The sequence below is a fragment of the Ranitomeya imitator genome, chromosome 3 (assembly GCF_032444005.1).
Source record: "Ranitomeya imitator isolate aRanImi1 chromosome 3, aRanImi1.pri, whole genome shotgun sequence".
In the NCBI taxonomy this organism is placed as follows: Eukaryota; Metazoa; Chordata; class Amphibia; order Anura; family Dendrobatidae; genus Ranitomeya; species Ranitomeya imitator.
In genome coordinates, this window is record NC_091284.1 from 581,367,781 (window position 1) to 581,390,601 (window position 22,821).

The window sequence follows — 22,821 nt, forward strand, 5'->3', positions numbered from 1 at the left end:
CCCAGTCCTTGGAAAGCAAGCAAAAGTACGCAGCTAACGCCCCACAGGCCACACTACTAAATTCACATATTTCGCGACTGCTTGGGCTCAAAATGTTGCCTTTTAGGCTCGTGGAGACGTTAGCGTTCCGCAACTTGATGGCAGCAGCCGTCCCTCGGTACTCAGTCCCCAGCTGCTACTATTTCTCCCGATGTGGCATGCCCTCATTGCACAAACACGTGTTCTACAAGATTAGCTGGAATGGTACATCTCGCTGACGGCACGCTGGGTTAACATAGTTGAAGCCGGGACCCAGTTAGACCTTGGGATGGAACATGTCTTCCTGACGCTGAGGATTGCGGGCCCTAGGTCAATCAGGGTTGCCCCCATAGCCTGCACCTCCTGCACCTCCTCCTCTTCAGCCTCCAACTCCAAAAAGACCACATCAGTCACAAGCAGGAAGCACTGCAGCACTGCCTCAGCCAAGCGGCAACAGGCTGTACTGAAGCTAATATGCTTAGGTGACAAACCGCACAATGCTGAAGAGTTGTGGACAGCTCTGAAAGAGCAGGCAGATCTGTGGGTGACACCGCTGAACCTACAGCCAGGCTTGGTCATGTGTAACAATGGCAGAAACCTGGTGGCAGCTCTGAGGCGAGACGAGCTTACACACCTACCATACCTTGACCATGTGCTTAACCTTGTGGTTCAATGGTTTCTCCAAACCTACCTGGATCTGCTTGTCAAAGTACGCCGCCAGTGTGCCCATTTTAAAAAGTAAGCTACAGCTTCCGCCACCCTTGCCGTGCTTCAGCAGCATTTGCAGCTTCTGGCTCACCGACTGGTGTTTGATGTCTCCATGCATTGGAACTCTACACTGCAGATGTTGGAAAGGATTTGTGAGCAGAAGAGGGCAGTTGTTGACTACCCGCATCAACAAGTCCGTCGGTATTCAGTTCAGACTCCACAAGTAAGACCTCAGGAGTGGACATGGATGTCAGGCATATGTACCATCCTACAAAACTTTGAGGACTGCACCAAGATGGTGAGCGGCGATGACGCCATAATTAGCATCACCATCCCGCTTCTGTGTGTTCTGAAATGCTCTCTGCTCACAATCAAAGAGGATGCATTGCAGGCGGAGCACGATGAGATGGAGCAACGAATCATACAGGGTGACAATAAGGAGGAGGAGGAGGAAAACAAGAGCTAGTTTCATGCGCTATACATGGTACTACCTGCACAATTGTCATACCGTCTGTTCAGCTTGGATGGCCTGAGGACAGGGAGGAGGTGAGCATGGTCAGTTGTCCTCTTGGTGAGGACACAGAAATCTTGCCCGTTAGCAGTCTGGCACACATGGCTGATTTTATGTTACGCTGCTTTTCCCGTGACCCTCACATTCTCAAAATTTTGGGTGACAGTCATTACTGGTTGGTGACACTTCTAGACCCACATTACAAGGAGAACTTTCTATCTCTTATTCCTGAGGCGGACAGGTCTACTAAATTGGGGCAGTACCAGAGAACTCTTGTTGCAGAATTATTAAAAAAATTCCCATCTGAAAATGCTGATGGCAGAGGTCACAGTTCAATGGACAACCAAGGAGCACAGGCAAGAGAGACACAACTCCAATCCAGCAGAAGCAGGGGAACACCGTCAAAGATCTGGGAGAGTTTTCTCAGACCCTCCCATCGCTCAGGCCCTAAGACTCGGAGTACTTTCACAAGGAGTGCAACATTTGGGAAGATGCTGAGGGAGTACCTTGCTGACCGTACCAATGTCCTCCGTGATTCCTCTGTGCCTTATAATTATTGGGTATCCAAGCTGGACATGTGGCATGAACTGGCTCTCTACACCTGGAAGGTCCTGGCCTGCTCTTCCGCTAGTGTTTTGTCAGAGCGGGTTTTTTGTATCACTGGTGGAATTATAACTGATAAGCGCATCTGCCTGTCAACTGAAAATGCTGACAGGCTGACTCTTATAAAAATGAACAAGGGCTGGATTGGGCCAGACTTCTCAGCACCACCGAATGATAGCAGCGTAACATAAACTCAAATCCAGTGTCTTTTTTGGGGAGGTCTATTCCCATGCACCTCTTCACACCCACACATAGGTAGGCAACCATTATGGGAGACCCACTTCCTAATAATGGGAACATTTTTTCATGAGGTCCTCCTGTATGTCTTGTCAAAGGGGTATTGGGGTGCGTCCAAATTTTTGGCAGACCTTGCATTCACTGCACAGGCATACACTATAGGAGATCCACTTCCTAACAATGGGAGCATTGTTTTCAGGAGGCCCTCCCTTATGTCTCTTTAAAGAGCTTTTGGGGTGTGACCAAATTTTTGGCAGCCCTTGCATTCACTGTATAGGCAAACAGTATGGGAGACCCACTTCCTAATAATGGGAACATTGTTTTCAGGAGGCCCTCTGTTATGAACAGGTGATTCAGAACCACAATGGACCTAGTGGTTAAGAGCACACAAAGTGACCTGATAGTTACTAACATAGGACGAGCTCTGAGACGTGGGAACTCTGCTGACCGCAATCCCTAATCCTATCATACCACACTAAAGGTAGCCGTGGAGCGCTCCTGACCAGACCCACACAGCGCTTGCGGTTAGCGAAACTTTGAGCCTTCTCCTGAGACAATGTCAAATTGTCCATCACATGAGTCCAAATCTGCTGCAACCTATCCACCACAGTATCCACACCAGGACAGTTAGAAGACTCAACCTGCCCTGAAGAGAAACGAGGATGGAAACCAGAATTGCAGAAAAACGGCGAAACCAAAGTAGCCGAGCTGGCCCGATTATTAAGGGCGAACTCAGCCAAAGGCAAAAAGGACACCCAATCATCCTGATCGGCAGAAACAAAACATCTCAGATATGTTTCCAAGGTCTGATTGGTTCGTTCAGTCTGGCCATTTGTCTGAGGATGGAAAGCCGAGGAAAAAGACAAATCAATGCCCATCCTAGCACAAAAGGCTCGCCAAAACCTCGAAACAAACTGGGAACCTCTGTCAGAAACGATGTTCTCCGGAATGCCATGTAAACGAACCACATGCTGGAAGAACAATGGCACCAAATCAGAGGAGGAAGGCAATTTAGACAAGGGTACCAAATGTTTCAAAAACCTGACCTGCACATCCAAACATAGACTCAGTGTGAACAGGTGCTGAACCTAGAGTCGCCAACTCGTATATAGTTAAGTAAATAAGGCAGCACACTGCAGAGCTAGAACATACAAACTCGAAAAATGAAATTTGAACTGCATTACTGCACTAGAAATATGAAAAATGAGAGCTTTTAGCGCATAAAAATGGCCAATTTTATGTGTACCTGGTAGCCCCGTTACGGCATCTCTCTTATACCAGGTCCTAAACTTGCCTTACCTCGCTGAGAATAAACGTCTCCATCTGAATGGGTACATGTGAAAACCTCTTACTAGACTAAAATTCTCTCTCTCTGTGGAGGGGTATTGGACCTGCTGTAATTAAAACACCTGAAGCTAGGAGGCGGAGTGCACGATCAGAAGGCTAGAGAATACATTTCAAAAACCTGACCTGCACATCCAAACATAGACTCAGTGTGAACAGGTGCTGAACCTAGAGTCGCCAACTCGTATATAGTTAAGTAAATAAGGCAGCACACTGCAGCGCTAGAACATACAAACTCGAAAAATGAAATTTGAACTGCATTACTGCACTAGAAATATGAAAAATGAGAGCTTTTAGCGCATAAAAATGGCCAATTTTATGTGTACCTGGTAGCCCCGTTACGGCATCTCTCTTATACCAGGTCCTAAACTTGCCTTACCTCGCTGAGAATAAACGTCTCCATCTGAATGGGTACATGTGAAAACCTCTTACTAGACTAAAATTCTCCCTCTCTGTGGAGGGGTATTGGACCTGCTGTAATTAAAACACCTGAAGCTAGGAGGCGGAGTGCACGATCAGAAGGCTAGAGAATACATTTCAAAAACCTGACCTGCACATCCAAACATAGACTCAGTGTGAACAGGTGGAGACGTTTATTCTCAGCGAGGTAAGGCAAGTTTAGGACCTGGTATAAGAGAGATGCCGTAACGGGGCTACCAGGTACACATAAAATTGGCCATTTTTCACGGAAAATCACGGAAGTCACGGAAGCTGTCAGTCTCCACCAGCCTGAACGAGAGCATTTCCAGGGACAACAGTTTGGCAATGCCTGCATTCAGAGCCTGTGCTCGGGGGTGGTTGGCCGAGAATGCCCGCCTTTTCTCCCATGCCTGTACTACCGATGGCTGTAGAGTAGACTGGGAGTGTGAGGATGACTGGGAAGGTGGTGCTGTGGGTGGAATTACACAAGGTCTCTGGGAGGAAGCCAAACCAGCTGTGCGTGAGCTGGAGGAAGAGGCAACACGAGCTGAAGAGGTGGTAGCTGCCGCTGTTGGTTGGCCTACATCTTCAGTGTGTTTCTGTAACTCCACCGCGTGCCTGGTCCGCACATGTTTCCACATATTTGTGGTATTGAGGTTGCTGACATTTTTCCCTCTTTTTACTTTATGATGACACAGCTTGCATTTGACAAAACAAATGTCATCTGCAACTGTGTCAAAAAAGGACCAGGCACTGCAAGTCTTGGGAGCGCCCTTTTTGGCTTTGGAAAGAGACAGGCTCCTAACGGGTGCCAAAGTGGAGGCTACAGGCTCCGCAGTCTTCCCCCTCCCTCTCCCTCTTTGGCCCGTAAGAGGAAGCTCTTCCTCTGAGCTGCTCCCACCACCTTCCTGTTCCTCACGCCACGATGGGTCAAGGACCTCATCATCTCCACTACCCTCTGCCACCAACTGCTCCTCCTGGGTAGTCTCAGCAGCACAGTACGCACGAGAAAGCGGCACCTGAGTTTCATCATCAGATGCGTACTGCGCTGTGGTCACCGGAGGCACTGGCCCACCTGCCTCTTCAGAGTCAGAGAGAAAAAGGTGTTGGGCATCACTGCACACTGCCTCTTCTTCCATTTCTCCAATGCTGCTTGGCTGGCCCCCTGTTTCCAAGCCAAGAGATTCAGAGAACAGAAGTAGAGACGGCTCCTGTCCTGGGCTCTCTGACTGCCTGGCCAATTTGGCAGGTGGTGAAGAGACAGATGGCTGCTCTCCAGTGCTCTGTGCCTGAGAGGATGTGGCACTAACTGAAGTCGATGCCGAGGCGTTAGCTGCCATCCACCCGACAACGGCTTCAATTTGGTCTTCACGCAGCAGCGGTGCACGGCGCTCTCCGACAAAGCTGCGCATGAAGGACTGTTCCCTGCTGAAACTGAGTGACGACGAGTCACCGGCGCCCGCAGCAGGCACAGAATCACCACGTCCTCTCCCTGCTCCTCTCCCTGCTCCGCGCCCACGCCCACGTGCCTTACTCCCTGCCCTCTTCATCTTGGTTGACAGATAAAGATAAGCAGAAAAGTACTAAGGCCTTAGTGTGCTTATTCCTGTAATGCTCCTCCTAACAGGTGTAAGAAACACTAATGTTGTAAATTGTGGACTAAACTTTATTATTTTTCAAATGTGGCCTACACAAGTGTAAGTTGTGTTTGGTGAACTTAACCTTTTTTTTGGTGCAGATCGGGCTACAGAGCTAGTTTAAATCACACGGAGACCGTGCAGACAGCCGTAAACGGCGCTGCAAGGCCAAGAAACCCTCCTCTAGGTTATCCTATATAGTGTTTTTCCACTATTTAGCTGGATACAAGTGGAAAGACACTAATATGAATTTTTTTTTTCAAATTTTAAACTGGCTGCACTATTTGAAAAAAAGGAAATTGTTTTTCAAGGTATGAGGCAGTAACGCACCCTGAGCTGAATCCAACCGGCTATGGCTGCACACAGACTACAGGGCGAGCTGGGCTCACACGGAGACCGTGCAGACAGCCGTAAACGGCGCTGCAAGGCCAAAAAACCCTCCTCTAGGTTATCCTATATAGTGTTTTTCCACTATTTAGCTGGATACGAGTGGAAAGACACTAATAGGAATTTTTTTTTTCAAATTTTAAACAGGCTGCACTATTTGAAAAAAAGGAAAATTTTTCTCAAGGTATGAGCCAGTAACGAACCCTGAGCTGAATCCAACCGGCTATGGCTGCACACAGACTACAGGGCGAGCTGGGCTCACACGGAGACCGTGCAGACAGCCGTAAACGGCGCTGCAAGGCCAAAAAACCCTCCTCTAGGTTATCCTATATAGTGTTTTTCCACTATTTAGCTGGATACGAGTGGAAAGACACTAATAGGAATTTTTTTTTTCAAATTTTAAACAGGCTGCACTATTTGAAAAAAAGGAAAATTTTTCTCAAGGTATGAGCCAGTAACGAACCCTGAGCTGAATCCAACCGGCTATGGCTGCACACAGACTACAGGGCGAGCTGGGCTCACACGGAGACCGTGCAGACAGCCGTAAACGGCGCTGCAAGGCCAAAAAACCCTCCTCTAGGTTATCCTATATAGTGTTTTTCCACTATTTAGCTGGATACGAGTGGAAAGACACTAATAGGAATTTTTTTTTTCAAATTTTAAACAGGCTGCACTATTTGAAAAAAAGGAAAATTTTTCTCAAGGTATGAGCCAGTAACGAACCCTGAGCTGAATCCAACCGGCTATGGCTGCACACAGACTACAGGGCGAGCTGGGCTCACACGGAGACCGTGCAGACAGCCGTAAACGGCGCTGCAAGGCCCAAAAACCCCCCTCTAGGTTATCCTATGTAGTGTTTTTCCACAATAGAGCTGGAGACTGGTGGAAAAACACTAATAGGAAATTTGAGAAAAAATGTGCAGCAGGCTGCACTAAGAGCAAAAAAGAACAACTGTGTGAGGCAGTGTGAACCCCCCCTGAGCTGAATACAACCGGGTATATGGCTGCACACAGACTACAGAGTGAGCTGCACACACACACACACAGAGACCTTGCAGAACGCTGTTAAAACAGCGCTGCAAGGCAAGAGCAAGGTGAACAGTGAAGAACACACAGCGTTTTGCTAAATTAGCCTTTGGAAAGGAAAATAAAGCAATTAGCTAGCTCAACTGGCCCTCAGTTAGAACACAGCGTCCTGTCCCTAACTGAAATCACAGCAGAGTGAGCGCAAAATGGCGGCAGCGCTTTTTTATAGTGCAGAGTGACATCATTTCAGCAGCCAATCCAAGCCTTGCCAGTACTTACATGCCCACCATGCTAAACAGGATGTGCCCACACTTTCATTCATTCCTCATTGGCTGCTGCGTTCAATTTGAATTCTGGGAACTTCCGATTCCGGTATCCGATACGCGGGAAGTATCGGAATTCAGTATCGGAATTCCGATACCGCAAATATCGGCCGATACCCGATACTTGCGGTATCGGAATGCTCAACACTACCAATGACGCCACTCCTCGAATGCCCACTTCATGGCCAGCAACTCTCGATTGCCAACATCATAATTACGCTCGGCAGGCGAAAACTTCCTGGAAAAGAAGGCGCATGGTTTCATCACCGAGCCATCAGAACTTCTTTGCGACAAAACAGCCCCTGCTCCAATCTCAGAAGCATCAACCTCGACCTGGAACGGGAGCGAAACATCTGGTTGGCACAACACAGGGGCAGAAGAAAAACGACGCTTCAACTCTTGAAAAGCTTCCACAGCAGCAGAAGACAAATTGACCACATCAGCACCCTTGTTGGTTAAATCAGTCAACGGTTTAGCAATACTAGAAAAATTATTGATGAAGCGACGATAAAAATTAGCAAAGCCCAGGAACTTTTGCAGACTCTTCAGAGATGTCGGCTGAGTCCAATCATAAATGGCCTGAACTTTAACAGGGTCCATCTCGATAGTAGAAGGGGAAAAAATGAAACCCAAAAATGAAACCTTCTGAACACCAAAGAGACACTTTGACCCCTTCACAAACAAAGAATTCGCACGCAGGACCTGGAACACCATTCTGACCTGCTTCACGTGAGACTCCCAATCATCCGAGAAGACCAAAATATCATCCAAGTATACAATCAGGAATTTATCCAGGTACTCTCGGAAGATGTCATGCATAAGGACTGAAACACTGATGGAGCATTAGAAAGCCCGAATGGCATAACCAGGTACTCAAAATGGCCCTCGGGCGTATTAAATGCTGTTTTCCATTCATCGCCCTGTTTAATACGCACAAGATTATACGCACCACGAAGATCTATCTTGGTGAACCAACTTGCCCCCTTAATCCGAGCAAACAAATCAGACAGCAGCGGCAAGGGGTACTGAAATTTGACCGTGATTTTATTTAGAAGGCGGTAATCAATACAAGGTCTCAGCGAACCATCCTTCTTGGCCACACTAAAGAACCCTGCTCCCAATGGCGACGAGGACGGGCGAATATGACCCTTCTCCAAGGATTCCTTTACGTAAATCCGCATAGCGACGTGCTCAGGTACAGACAAATTAAACAGTCGACCTTTAGGAAACTTACTACCAGGAATCAAATCGATAGCACAATCACAATCCCTATGCGGAGGTAGGGCACTGGACTTGGGCTCATCAAATACATCCCAGTAATCCGACAAGAACTCTGGGACCTCAGAAGGGGTGGATGATGAAATAGACAGAAATGGAACATCACCATGTACCCCCTGACAACCCCAGCTGGACACAGACATTGATTTCCAATCCAATACTGGGTTATGGACTTGTAGCCATGGCAACCCCAACACGACCACATCATGCAGATTATGCAACACCAAAAAGCGAATATCCTCCTGATGCGCAGAAGCCATGCACATGGTCAGCTGGGTCCAGTACTGAGGCTTATTCTTGGCCAAAGGTGTAGCATCAATTCCTCTCAATGGAATAGGATACTGCAAGGGCTCCAAGAAAAACCCACAGCGCCTAGCATACTCCAAGTCCATCAAATTCAGGGCAGCGCCTGAATCCACAAATGCCATGACAGAATAGGATGACAAAGAGCAGATCAAAGTAACAGACAAAAGAAATTTCGACTGTACCGTACCAATGGTGGCAGACCTAGCGAACCGCTTAGTGCGCTTAGGACAATCGGAGATAGCATGAGTGGAATCACCACAGTAAAAACACAGCCCATTCTGACGTCTGTGTTCTTGCCGTTCAGCTCTGGTCAAAGTCCTATCGCACTGCATAGGCTCAGGTCCATGCTCAGATAATACCGCCAAATGGTGCACAGTTTTACGCTCACGCAAGCGTCGACCGATCTGAATGGCCAAAGACATAGACTCATTCAGACCAGCAGGCATAGGAAATCCCACCATGACATCCTTAAGGGCTTCAGAGAGACCTTTTCTGAAAATTGCTGCCAGCGCACATTCATTCCATTGAGTGAGCACAGACCACTTCCTAAACTTCTGACAATATATCTCTACCTCATCCTGACCCTGACACAGAGATAGCAAATTTTTCTCTGCCTGATCCACTGAATTAGGTTCATCATACAGCAATCCGAGCGCCAGAAAAAATGCATCAATATTACATAATGCAGGATCTCCTGGCGCAAGGGAAAATGCCCAGTCTTGAGGGTCGCGACGTAATAAAGAAATAATGATCTTGACTTGTTGAACTGGGTCACCAGAGGAGGGGGGTTTCAAAGCCAGAAACAGTTTACAATTATTCTTAAAACTCAGAAACTTAGCTCTATCTCCAGAAAACAAATCAGGAATAGGAATTCTTGGTTCTAACATAGAATTCTGAACCACAAAGTCTTGAATATTTTGTACTCTTGCAGTGAGATGATCCATACAAGAAGACAGACCTTGAATGTCCATCACTACACCTGTGTCCTGAACCACCCAAATGTCTAGGGGAAAAGAAAGACAAAACACAGTACAGAGAAAAAAAAAATGGTCTCAGAACTTCTCTTTTCCCTCTATTGAGAAGCATTAGTACTTTTGGTCTCCAGTACTGTTATGAACAGGTGATTCAGAACCACAATGGACCTAGTGGTTAAGAGCACACAAAGTGACCTGATAGTTACTAACATAGGAAGAGCTCTGAGACGTGGGAACTCTGCTGACCGCAATCCCTAATCCTATCATACCACACTAAAGGTAGCCGTGGAGCGCTCCTGACCAGACCTAGGCGCCTCGGGCACAGCCTGAGAAACTAGCTAGCCCTGAAGATAGAAAAATAAGCCTACCTTGCCTCAGATAAATTCCCCAAAGGAAAAGGCAGCCCCCCACATATCATGACAGTGAGTAAAGATGAAAATACAAACACAGAGATGAAATAGATTTTAGCAAAGTGAGGCCCGACTTACAGAATAGACCGAGGATAGGAAAGATAGCTTTGCGGTCAGCACAAAAACCTACAAACAACCACGCAGAGGGGGCAAAAAGACCCTCCGCACCGACTAACGGTACGGAGGTGCTCCCTCTGCGTCTCAGAGCTTCCAGCAAGCAAGAAAAACCAATATAGCAAGCTGGACAGAAAATATAGCAAACAAAAGTAACACAAGCAAAACTTAGCTTATGCAGGGCAGACAGGCCACAAGAACGATCCAGGAGAAAGCAAGACCAATACTGGAACATTGACTGGAGGCCAGGAACAAAGAACTAGGTGGAGTTAAATAGAGCAGCACCTAACGACTTAACCTCGTCACCTGAGGAAGGAAACTCAGAAGCCGCAGCCCCACTCACATACACCAGAGGAAGCTCATAGACAGAACCAGCCGAAGTACCACTCATGACCACAGGAGGGAGCTTGACCACAGAATTCACAACAGCCCTCCTTTACGTCTCTTCAAAGAGCTTTTGGGGTGTGACCAAATTTTGGGCAGCCCTCGCATTCACTGCATAGGCAAACACTATGGGAGACCCACTTTCTTATAATGGGAACATTTTTTCATGAGGCCCTCCTCTACGTCTCTTCAAAGGGGCATTGGAGTGCCTCCAAATTTTTGGCAGCCCTTGCATTCACTGTATAGGCAAACAGTATGGGAGACCCACTTCCTAATAATGGGAACATTGTTTTCAGGAGGCCCACCTGTATGTCTCTTCAAAGGAGACAACCTCAGCGTGCCTTGTCCGGGGTGAGTCCAGAATCACCGATGCTGTCTCCCGAGTTGCAGGGAGGAGAATTTAGTTCCCTGGACAGACCTTTGAACTTGAGACCAGGGGGCATGGAGGACATAAAAGGGCGACAGTGTGTGGAATCGAGTGCAGTGTGGGCGGGAAGCTGTAGTGTGTGCGGGGACTGAGTGCAAGCCGTCCTACGCTGCAATGTCATGACAAAGTAGGCCCAAGCCAGAGTGGCCTATGGAAGCTTACCAGAGATTTCAGACGGAGACGCTTCCAGAGATTGTAGGCCTTGTAGGAAGATCCGACTATATCATACCTTGAAATCCGGCTGCAGATTTGTGAGACAGGTGGAGACACAGAGAGATTGTAAGAAGCTAAGGTTCTTACCTTCACCAGTGATGTTGTCTGTGTGTCCTGGTCTCAGGTCTGTGGCTGCCGGGCTCCCAGATATTGGTAGTCTTCCGTTTGGCTGCCCGCCCAAGGGACGCCAAAAATGTTGGGGCGGTCTGCAAGTCAGACCCTCAGGGATATTGGATGGCTGCCAAATGGGTGAGGTTTCTCCGGAGAATGACGGACAGAGACAGGGATGAATCTGTATCTAACCGTAAGCCTTTTATTCCAGGAAGGACCTTCAGTTATATACACTTTTGAGTAGGCGTATACATCATGTTCGTGCACAAATCAACAGTTTATTACATATGAGATCATTCTTAATTAATCATGTTTATTCCTAATAAGGCCTGAACTGTGGACAGGTGATTCTTACATAAAGAGGTAACTTGAGTTTGAGACACGTAGGGGCTAATGTCCTAAGTCTCCTTTCTTGATTAGGTTTTACCTATCTCAGCAGTTCCTAGTAGTCAACAACATGACTTAGCAAAGTTAGGCCTGCCTGGACATATGTATGAATTATGAGAATACATTAAGGTGGTCCCTGATTTCCCTATCAGCTGGCAGTGCTGTCCCCATAGTGCCACTGACGATGAGTGATTCCTCCTTGCAGCCAGACCGTAGAGAACACACTCTATGTGATGACCAGGCCACAGACAGGGTGCAGCTACCTGACATATCCGCTCCCCGCATACTCCCGTGCTGTGTCGGTGCCTGAAGTATGGGACTGTTCCTCCGCCAGCGCATCTTCCCCCTGAACTCAGGACCTGCGATCGGACATCCCAGGACCACCGACGACACCGGAACGGCACCGTTAACATCTCAGAGACTGCCTCTCATCAACGCCGGATCGATAAGTTTGATGCTTTTGAACTCTCCCCTATCTTATTTTTTACATGTTGTCCCCAAGTTAATCATATACAGTTTAACTACCCTATCTTCCACTTACCCTCTCCCTGTGTGGAGTAACGCTGTTATAGTAAATTCCTCTGTTAACCCTTGCTCTTCCTCCAACCATTACTGCATCTGTTTACCTGCTTTCCAGTGCCTCCAATTTTTTTGTCAGCCCTTGCATTCACTGCATAGGCAATCACTATGGGAGACCCACTTCCTAATAATGGGAACATTGCTTTCAGGAGGCCCTCCTGTGTGTCTCTTCAAAGGGGTGTTGGGGTGCGTCCAAATTTGGAGTAGCCGTGCCACTCACTGCATACGCAATAACAGTATACGAGACCCACTCTTTAATAATGGGAACAACAAAGCATAGCTGGCTGATGGCTCTCTAAGAATAGTGAGAGAAGACTGCTAGCCCTTTAAAAATAGTAAAGACCAACTGATGGCCCTATAAAAATAATAAATGAAACAGGATGTTTCTGATTATGTGTCACACACCACATGGCCAGATAAGGTTGTAAAATGTTAAAACGACATTTCCCAGTGGATGCATTTGTCTTGGCTGAAAGCAATGCTAAAGTTCAAAAACGCATAAAAAACGCTACGTGTGAACATAGCCCAATGTGTGGAGGTACATTTTGGTTAATTATCTTGCCTTATATACAAGTCATTACCCTGGAAACGATGTTCCTTAACAGATTTCCCAGGAAAAGCCATTTTGGTTTCGTTTTTGTATGTTTTATTGTGAGTCTGTAAAAGTGGCGTAAGACTCTGACAACATTGTTCACAGCAGTGACCTGGGAGTCAGAAATCCTTCCAGGGGTCTTCACCATGCTGTTCCCATATCATTTGAGCACTGTTCCCATCGATTTCTGCAATCTCCAGTCCCTCTGCAGACTGCCAGGGGGAGCCACCTGAAAAATGCTTGAGTTTCCCATAGACTTACATTGGGCTCATTGATCGGGTAGAGCACCCGAGCATTCCAATTTGGTCGACCCGAGCAACGAGCACCCGAGCATTTTAGTGCTCGCCCATCACTAGATTGGACCTGTTTGCTTGTTTTTAAGTATTTGTAAGATAGTATGCTATCCATCCCTACATTTTTAATAAAGGATTTATCTTCTACATGGTTTTGGAATACACTGAAAGACTGCAATGTTAACTTCATGGTCAACCTGCACCTTGCTTAAGGGGAGTAAGGAACCTATGCAGATTCATACATTATATATTGATTACAAATATAATCATTGAAATAAATATAATAAAAATGTAAAGCCATCCTCCTTGTGAATATTGATACTTTCAATGTTTTCACATTTTAGTAGTTATTTGGCTCTGATTGCTTATTTGTTATTGAATTGTACAAGTTTTTATTATCCATTACATTAATTCTGTGAGTCTATTGCTGGATTGGTGTGCGGGTCCATCATTACTCCAAAGCAACATGCCCGCTGCCTTGGGGTCATACTTGATTCCGAGCTTTCATTCACCCCCCACATCCGATCACTGGCTCGCTCTTCTTATCTGCATCTCAAAAACATAACATAGTAAGGCCGAAAAAAGACATTTGTCCATCCAGTTCAGCCTATATTCCATCATAATAAATCCCCAGATCTACGTCCTTCTACAGAACCTAATAATTGTATGATATAATATTGTTCTGCTCCAGGAAGACATCCAGGCCTCTCTTGAACCCCTCGACTGAGTTCGCCATCACCACCTCCTCAGGCAAGCAATTCCAGATTCTCACTGCCCTAACAGTAAAGAATCCTCTTCTATGTTGGTGGAAAAACCTTCTCTCCTCCAGACGCAAAGAATGCCCCTTTGTGCCCGTCACCTTCCTTGGTATAAACAGATCATCATCGAGATATTTGTATTGTCCCCTTATATACTTATACATGGTTATTAGATCGCCCCTCAGTCGTCTTTTTTCTAGACTAAATAATCCTAATTTCGCTAATCTATCTGGGTATTGTAGTTCTCCCATCCCCTTTATTAATTTTGTTGCCCTCCTTTGAACTCTCTCTAGTTCCATTATATCCTTCCTGAGCACCGGTGCCCAAAACTGGACACAGTACTCCATGTGCGGTCTAACTAGGGATTTGTACAGAGGCAGTATAATGCTCTCATCATGTGTATCCAGACCTCTTTTAATGCACCCCATGATCCTGTTTGCCTTGGCAGCTGCTGCCTGGCACTGGCTGCTCCAGGTAAGTTTATCATTAACTAGGATCCCCAAGTCCTTCTCCCTGTCAGATTTACCCAGTGGTTTCCCGTTCAGTGTGTAATGGTGATATTGATTCCTTCTTCCTATGTGTATAACCTTACATTTATCATTGTTAAACCTCATCTGCCACCTTTCAGCCCAAGTTTCCAACTTATCCAGATCCATCTGTAGCAGAATACTATCTTCTCATGTATTAACTGCTTTACATAGTTTTGTATCATCTGCAAATATAGATATTTTACTGTGTAAACCTTCTACCAGATCATTAATGAATATGTTGAAGAGAACAGGTCCCAATACCGACCCCTGCGGTACCCCACTGGTGACAGCGACCCAGTTAGAGACTATACCATTTATAACCACCCTCTGCTTTCTATCACTAAGCCAGTTACTAACCCATTTACACACATTTTCCCCCAGACCAAGCATTCTCATTTTGTGTACCAACCTCTTGTGCGGCACGGTATCAAACATTTCTAGAATTCGCCCTTTTCTTACTTTCGACTCTGCAAAAACTCTTACTGTTTCACTTATTCATTCTCGTCTGGACTATTGTAACTCTCTACTAATTGGCCTCGCTCTTACAAAACTTTCCCCGCTCCAATCTGTCCTGAATGCTGCAGCCAGGATCATATTCCTCACCAACCGTTACACCGATGCCTCTACCTTGTGCCAGTCATTACACTGGTTACCCATCCACTCAAGAATCCAGTACAAAACTACTACCCTCATCCACAAAGCACTCCATGGCTCAGCACCACCCTACATCTCCTCCCTGGTCTCAGTCTACCACCCTATTCGTGCCCTCCGCTCCGCTAATGACCTCAGGTTAGCATCCTCAATAATCAGAACCTCCCATTCCGTCTCCAAGACTTTACACGTGCTGCGCCGATTCTTTGGAATGCACTACCTAAGTTAATGCGATTAATCCCCAATCCCCACAGTTTTAAGCGTGCCCTAAAAACTCATTTGTTCAGATTGGCCTACCACATCAAGTCATTAACCTAACTATCCCTGTGTGGCCCATTCAAAAAAATACATAATCAGGTTCCTCGCAACATGTTCTCATACCCTTTATGCATTTATTAGCCCTCTGTGTCTGTACTGCTACATACTTAGGCAGTTAACTGGTTAAATCAGCATTACATGAACACCTGAGCCTTACACTATGGCTGGTCCGAATAACTAAAGCAATTGTTACCATCCACCTCTCTTGTCTCCCCTTTTCCTCAAAGTCTGTAAGCTTGCGAGCAGGGCCCTCATTCCTCTTGGTATCTATTTTGAACTGTGATTTCTGTTATGCTGTAATGTCTATTGTCTGTCTGTAAGTCCCCTCAATAATTTGTAAAGCGCTGCGGAATATGTTGGCGCTATATAAATAAAATTATTATTATTATTATTATTATTGGCAATCACTCCGGTATATGGTTTAACTTGCACTGCATTGGTCTATGGTCTATGTGCAAGAAGGGAAGTCTGACCTGGAAGAAGGAAGATAGGAATCTTTACCCCCCTACAAAATAAGTGGAGCTTCAATCCTTCAGTTCCCCATATCCCCTTGTGGACTCACTGTGCTCTTTGGATGGCGCTTCTTTTTTTTTTTTTTTTTTTTTTAGGTGCCTTACAATACGGCACCTGATTAGGATGTCTGTATCTGGTAGCATCAGGCTGATTGAGCTGTAACAAAGTTCTACACTTTCAAGATATCTATTTAGTGTATTTTGTTGTTTTTTCTTCCTCAGCTCCCTCCTCATATGTGCTCCTTTTCAGCCTTTTTTCTTGCATTTTAGTAGTTAAGGACAGTTTGTATTACATTAAGAATACTAAATAATCTACTTATTCTTAAAGGGGTATTCCAAACTAAACATACATTTCTGCAGTCACTCTGTGGAACTACTGATTGCTAAATCCTGCAAGTGTGCAATGTGCACACTGTCAGGATTTCCCCTCAATTGACCACTCGCCACAAGTATTTCTTCAGTTGCGGTCACGTGCTGACTTGCTTCTCATCCGATTCTCTTAATTCAACATTGAGAGAAGCATGAAAAGTTGCAAGTCTGCACGCAACTGCTAGTAATCAGATCACATACTTCCAGTGCTGTGATGGCTGCTCGAGCTGGTCATAGAGGGGAATTCTGACAGTGTGCATTTGGCAAACTCGCAAAATTCCGCAATCTGCAGTCATATAGCATGACTGCAGAAATTTATGTTCAGTCCAGAAAAACCTTTTAACCCCTTCATGACCCAGCCTATTTTGACCTTAATGACCTGGCCGTTTTTTGCAATTCTGACCAGTGTCCCTTTATGAGGTAATAACTCAGGAACGCTTCAACGGATCCTAGCGGTTCTGAGATTGTTTTTTCGTGACATATTGGGCTTCATGTTAGTGGTAAATTTAGGTAAATAAATTCTGCATTTATTTGTGATAAAAATGGAAATTTGGCGAAAATTTTGAAAATTTTGCAATTTTCACATTTTGAATTTTTATTCTGTTAAACCAGAGAGTTATGTGACACAAAATAGTTAATAAATAACATTTCCCACATGTATACTTTACATCAGCACAATTTTTGAAACAAAATTTTTTTTTGCTAGGAAGTTATAAGGGTTAAAATTTGACCAGCGATTTCTCATTTTTACAACGAAATTTACAAAACCATTTTTTTTAGGGACCACCTCACATTTGAAGTCAGTTTGAGGTGTCTATATGGCTGAAAATACCCCAAAGTGACACCATTCTAAAAAATGCACCGCTCAAGGTGCTCAAAACCACATTCAAGAAGTTTATTAACCCTTCAAGTGCTTCACAGCAGCAGAAGCAACATGGAAGGAAAAAATGAACATTTAACTTTTTAGTCACAAAAATGATTTTTAGCAACAATTTTTTAATTTTGCCAATGGTAAAAGGAGAAACTGAACCACGAAAGTTGTTGTCCAATTTGTCCTGAGTACGCTGATACCTCATATGTGGGGGTAAATCACTGTTTCGGTGCACGGCAGGGCTTGGAAGGGAAGGAGCGCCATTTGACTTTTTGAATGAAAAATTGGCTCCACTCTTTAGCAGACACCATGTCACGTTTGGAGAGCCCCCGTGTGCCTAAAAATTGGAGCTCCCCCACAAGTGACCCCATTTTGGAAACTAGACGCCCCAAGGAACATATCTAGATGCATAGTGAGCACTTTGAACCCCCAGGTGCTACACAAATTGATCTGTAAAAATGAAAAACTACTTTTTTTTCACAAAAAAATTTTTTTGCCTCAATTTTTTAATTTTCCCATGGGCAATAGGATAAAATGCATCCTAAAATTTGTTGGGCAATTTCTCCCGAGTACGCCGATACCTCATATGTGGGGGTAAACCACTGTTTGGGCACACGGCAGGGCTCGGAAGGGAAGGCGCGCCATTTGACTTTTTGAATGGAAAATTAGCTCCAATTGTTAGCGGACACCATGTCGCGTTTGGAGAGCCCCTGTGTGCCTAAACATTGGAGCTCCCCCACAAGTGACACAATTTTGGAAACTAGACCCCCCAAGAAACTTATCTAGATGCATATTAAGCACTTTAAACCCCCAGGTGCTTCACAGAAGTTTATAACGCAGAGCCATGAAAATAAAAAATAATTTTTCTTTCCTCAAAAATGATTTTTTAGCCTGGAATTTCCTATTTTGCCAAGGGTAATATGGACCGCAAATGTTGTTGTCCAGTTTGTCCTGAGTACGCTGATACACTGTATGTGGGGGTAAACCACTGTTTGGGCGCACGGCAGGGCTCGGAAGGGAAGGCAAGCCATTTGGCTTTTTAAATGGAAAATTAGCTCCAATCATTAGCGGACACCATGTCACGTTTGGAGAGCCCCTGTGTGCCTAAACATTGGAGATCCCCCACAAATGACCCCATTTTGGAAACTAGACCCCCAAAGGAACTAATCTAGATGTGTGGTGAGGACTTTGAACCCCCAAGTTCTTCACAGAAGTTTATAACGCAGAGCCATGAAAATAAAAAAAAAAAATTATTTTCTCAAAAATGATCTTTTCGCCTGCAATTTTTTATTTTCCCAAGGTAACAGGAGAAATTTGACCCCAAAAGTTGTTGTCCAGTTCCTCCTGAGTACGCTGATACCCCATATGTGGGGGTAAACCACTGTTTGGGCACATGTCGGGGCTCGGAAGTGAAGTAGTGACGTTTTGAAATGCAGACTTTGATGGAATGCTCTGCGGGCATCACGTTGCATTTGCAGAGACCCTGATGTGGCTAAACAGTAGAAACCCCCCATAAGTGACCCCATTTTGGAAACTAGACCCCGAAAGGAACTTATCTAGATATGTGGTGAGCACCCCAAAGTGCTTCACAGACGTTTACAACGCAGAGCCGTGAAAATAAAAAATCATTTTTCTTTCCTTAAAAATGATGTTTTAGCAAGCAATTTTTTATTTTCACAATGGTAACAGGAGAAATTGGACCCCAATAATTGTTGCGCAGTTTGTCCTGAGTATGCTGGTACCCCATATGTGGGGGTAAACCACTGTTTGGGCGCACGTCGGGGCTCGGAAGTGAGGGAGCACCATTTGACTTTTTGAATACAAGATTGGCTGGAATCAATGGTAGCGCCATGTTGCGTTTGGAGACCCCTGATGTGCCTAAACAGTGGAAACCCCTCAATTCTAACTCCAACACTAACCCCAACACACCCCTAACCCTAATCCCAACTGTAGCCATAACCCTAATCACAACCCTAACCCCAACACAACCCTAACCACAACCCTAATTCCAACCCTAACCCTAAGGCTATGTGCCCACGTTGCGGATTCGTGTGAGATTTTTCAGCATCATTTTTGAAAAATCTGCAGGTAAAAGGCACTGCGGATTTACCGCGGATTTCCAGCGTTTTTTGTGCGGATTTCACCTGCAGATTCCTATTGAGGAACAGGTGTAAAACGCTGCAGAATCCGCACAAAGAATTGACATGCTGCGGAAAATACAATGCAGCGTTTCCGCGCTGTATTTTCTGCACCATGGGCACAGCGGATTTGGTTTTCCATAGGTTTACATGGTATTGTAAACCTGATGGAACACTGCGGCCAATCCGCTGCAGATCCGCAGCCAAATCCGCACTGTGTGCACATAGCCTAATTCTACACGTATGTGCACACGCTGCAGAAAATGCTGTGGATCCGCAGCAGTTTCCCATGAGTTTACAGTTCAATGTAAACCTATGGGAAACAAAAATTGCTGTACACATGCTGCAGAAAAACTGCACGGAAACGCAGCGGTTTACTTTCCGCAGCATGTCACTTCTTTCTGCGGATTCCGCAGCGGTTTTACAACTGCTCCAATAGAAAATCGCAGTTGTAAAACTGCAGTGAAATGTGCAAAAGAACCTCGGTAAATCCGCCATAAATCCGCAGCGGTTTAGCACTGCGGATTTATGAAATCCGCAGCGGAAAAATCCGCAGAGGACCAGAATACGTGTGCACATATCGAAACCCTAACCCTAACCCTATTCTAACCTTAGTGGAAAAAAAAAAAAAAAATTCTTTATTTTTTTATTGTCTCTACCTATGGGGGTGACAAAGGGGGGGGGGGGGTCATTTGCTATATTTTTTTATTTTGATCACTGTGATAGATTATATCTGTGATCAAAATGCACTTTGGAACGAATCTGCCGGCCGGCAGATTCGGCGGGCGCACTGTGCATGCGCCCGCCATTTTGGAAGATGGCGGCGCCCAGGGAGAAGACGGATGGACCCCGGGAGGATCGGTAAGTATGATAGGGTGGGGGGGAGCACGGGGGGTGGGGGGGTGGATCTGAGCATGGGGGGGTGGATCAGAGCGCGGGGGGTGGATCGGAGCGCGGGGGGGTGGATCGCAGCACGGGGGGGTGGATCGGAGCAAAGGGGGGTGGATCGGAGCGTGGGGGGTTGGATCAGAGCACGGGGGGGTGATTGGAGCACAGGGGGAGCAGACAAGAGCACGGGGGGAGCGGAGCACATGACGGAGGGGAGCCGGAGCAGTGTACCGGACAGATCGGTGGCTTGGGGGGGGCGATCGGTGGGGTGGGGGGGGTTTACATTAGTGTTTCCAGCCATGGCCGATGATATTGCAGCATCGGCCATGGCTGGATTGTAATATTTCACCAGTTTTAATAGGTGAAATATTACAAATCGCTCTGATTGGCAGTTTCACTTTCAACAGCCAATCAGAGCGATCGTAGCCATGGGGGTGAAGCCCCCCGGGCTAAAATACCACTTCCCCTTGTCCCTGCAGATCGGGTGAAATGGGAGTTAACCCTTTCACCCGATCTGCAGGGACGCGATCTTTCCATGACGCCACATAGGCGTCACAGGTCGGATTGGCACCGACTTTCATGACGCCTACGTGGCGTCAAAGGTCGGGAAGGGGTTAAGTTATAAAGTGAATAATGCTTTAGTGTTCTATCTAAAGCATTGAACTAAAGAGAAAAAAAATAACATGAACATGAATTAGTGTCAAGAAATGTCTTTACCGTTTTGTTCATGCATCTTACTGTCAGCTCACAATAACAATTCTAATAATAGTGAAGGTTTAAACACAAACCCATTAATAAAGCCATACATTCACTATTGTCAGGTATATAACACTGCTAGTGAATAATAACAATACACAGGTTTTTATGAAAACTAGTAATGTGTGGGATAGAAGATTTTCCAATGTTGAAAAAAAACACCAAAATACCTGAAAAATATGCTCTGCTGTTAGATCATACTTATAGCAAGCAACCAAATAACCCTTGAAAGGATATAATCGCCAACGCTTCTTCGGTACGCGAGCTTCAGGCGGCTCACTGTACTTTATTACCACACCTCGGAAGGTATTCGTGTCTTCAAGTAACGCCCCAGAAAGTTCAAAGTTTGGTGATTCTTTCTTAGTAGTAGTAGTAGTACTGTCAGACTCCATCCCTTGCTCTCCTCCTTCTTGCTCTTCTCTTTGTCTTCTTTCTCTCCTCCTGTCATTATGGAATTCTCTTTCTGCTCTTTGCTCCCGGAAATGGTTTTCCTCCCGCTCCCTTTCTCGGTGTCTGGACATGTTGTTCCGGCTTCTATCAGTTTGGTCTCTGTGTCGGTTCCTGTGTGTGGGCTGCCGGTCAGCATGAATTCTGTGCGGGTTCTCGTCTCTTTCCTGTTTTATTTTCACAGGAAAATGAGGAGGACTTTCACTTCTTTGCCTCCTACTCCTTGGAGATCTGCTTCGTTTTATATGTGACCTTTTCCGTTTTCCAGGAGACCTGCTCCTTCTCCCGGCCGCCGGGGAGTCCCCAACGCTGCCGTCGGAGCTCGGACTTCGCCGTTTGCGGTGCCGCCTGTTCGGACTCCTTCTCTCCTCCTTTACGGGAACGGCGTCCGGCCTCCTCTTCTTATGCCTCCCCGCTTCCTTCATCGTCCTGGTATCCACTGAGCTTCCCCTAATAACCCTTGAGTGGATAAATTGACAGTAATTGGGTACACTGTCGAAGAAGAATAGAACTGGATGCCTACTGACACCAAAATGGGCCAAAATAGAGGATGAGAAAAAAAGAGAGAGTAATTAGCAGATGATAAACTGACCAAGTGAGTCAGAATAATATTTGTTCACAGGTTTTTTCTTACAAGAAAAAATATTGTTTCACCATGTTTGCCAGCAGATATAAAATATAAAAATTAGGATGTTCTCTAATGCTAATTTTATGTGTTATGTTTTATGTGTTAAGTGAATTTCTAAGAAAAACCTAAAAATAAAATGAGAATCCTCAGTAGTTGATATATTTTAATGGATAACTGAAAAGGTAATGACAACTTGCTATTGATCATCACTTTTTTGGTTAGCCAATAAAAGATATCAACCACTGAGTACTTCCCCAGTGGGTGAGGGGCCCACCAATGCCAGCAAATGCTACAGCTGGATATGCTTCCATGACGCAGGTCCAGTCATAATGCATCACGGCACACAGACCCGTCGGTTCGTGAGTGGCAATACATGCTACTGGCCAATCAGAGGCCAGCAGCTGATGTCGGCATGCACATTACTGGAGGCATGTGGAAATGATGTCATGCTCTCCCATCACTTGCACGCTGAAGTCAGCTGTCAGCTTCAGAAGAGAATGCCACATGTCTGGGGTGCGGAGGGAAGGTGAGTATAATGTTTTATTTTTTTAAATCAGTGAGCACATGGTGGCAGAGGCCATACTACTATATGGATGACTATGGGCTGTGCATTATACTATATGGAGGGGTATGGGCTGTGCATTGTACTATATGGAGGACTATGGGGCGTGAC

The 22,821-nt window shown here is 45.7% G+C and overlaps 1 protein-coding gene across 1 annotated transcript; it reads right to left on the reverse strand.

The window, feature by feature from the left end:
- Positions 1–231: 231 nt before the first annotated feature.
- On the reverse strand, positions 232–21,964 carry LOC138671692 (smad nuclear-interacting protein 1-like). The gene is made up of 3 exons (XM_069759851.1): positions 21,244–21,964; positions 710–856; positions 232–408 (listed from the first exon to the last, which is right to left on the reverse strand). Exons 1-3 carry the CDS (start codon positions 21,943–21,945, stop codon positions 232–234), a joined length of 1,026 nt encoding a protein of 341 aa, XP_069615952.1. The 5' UTR covers positions 21,946–21,964.
- Between the last annotated feature and the right edge of the window lie 857 nt (positions 21,965–22,821).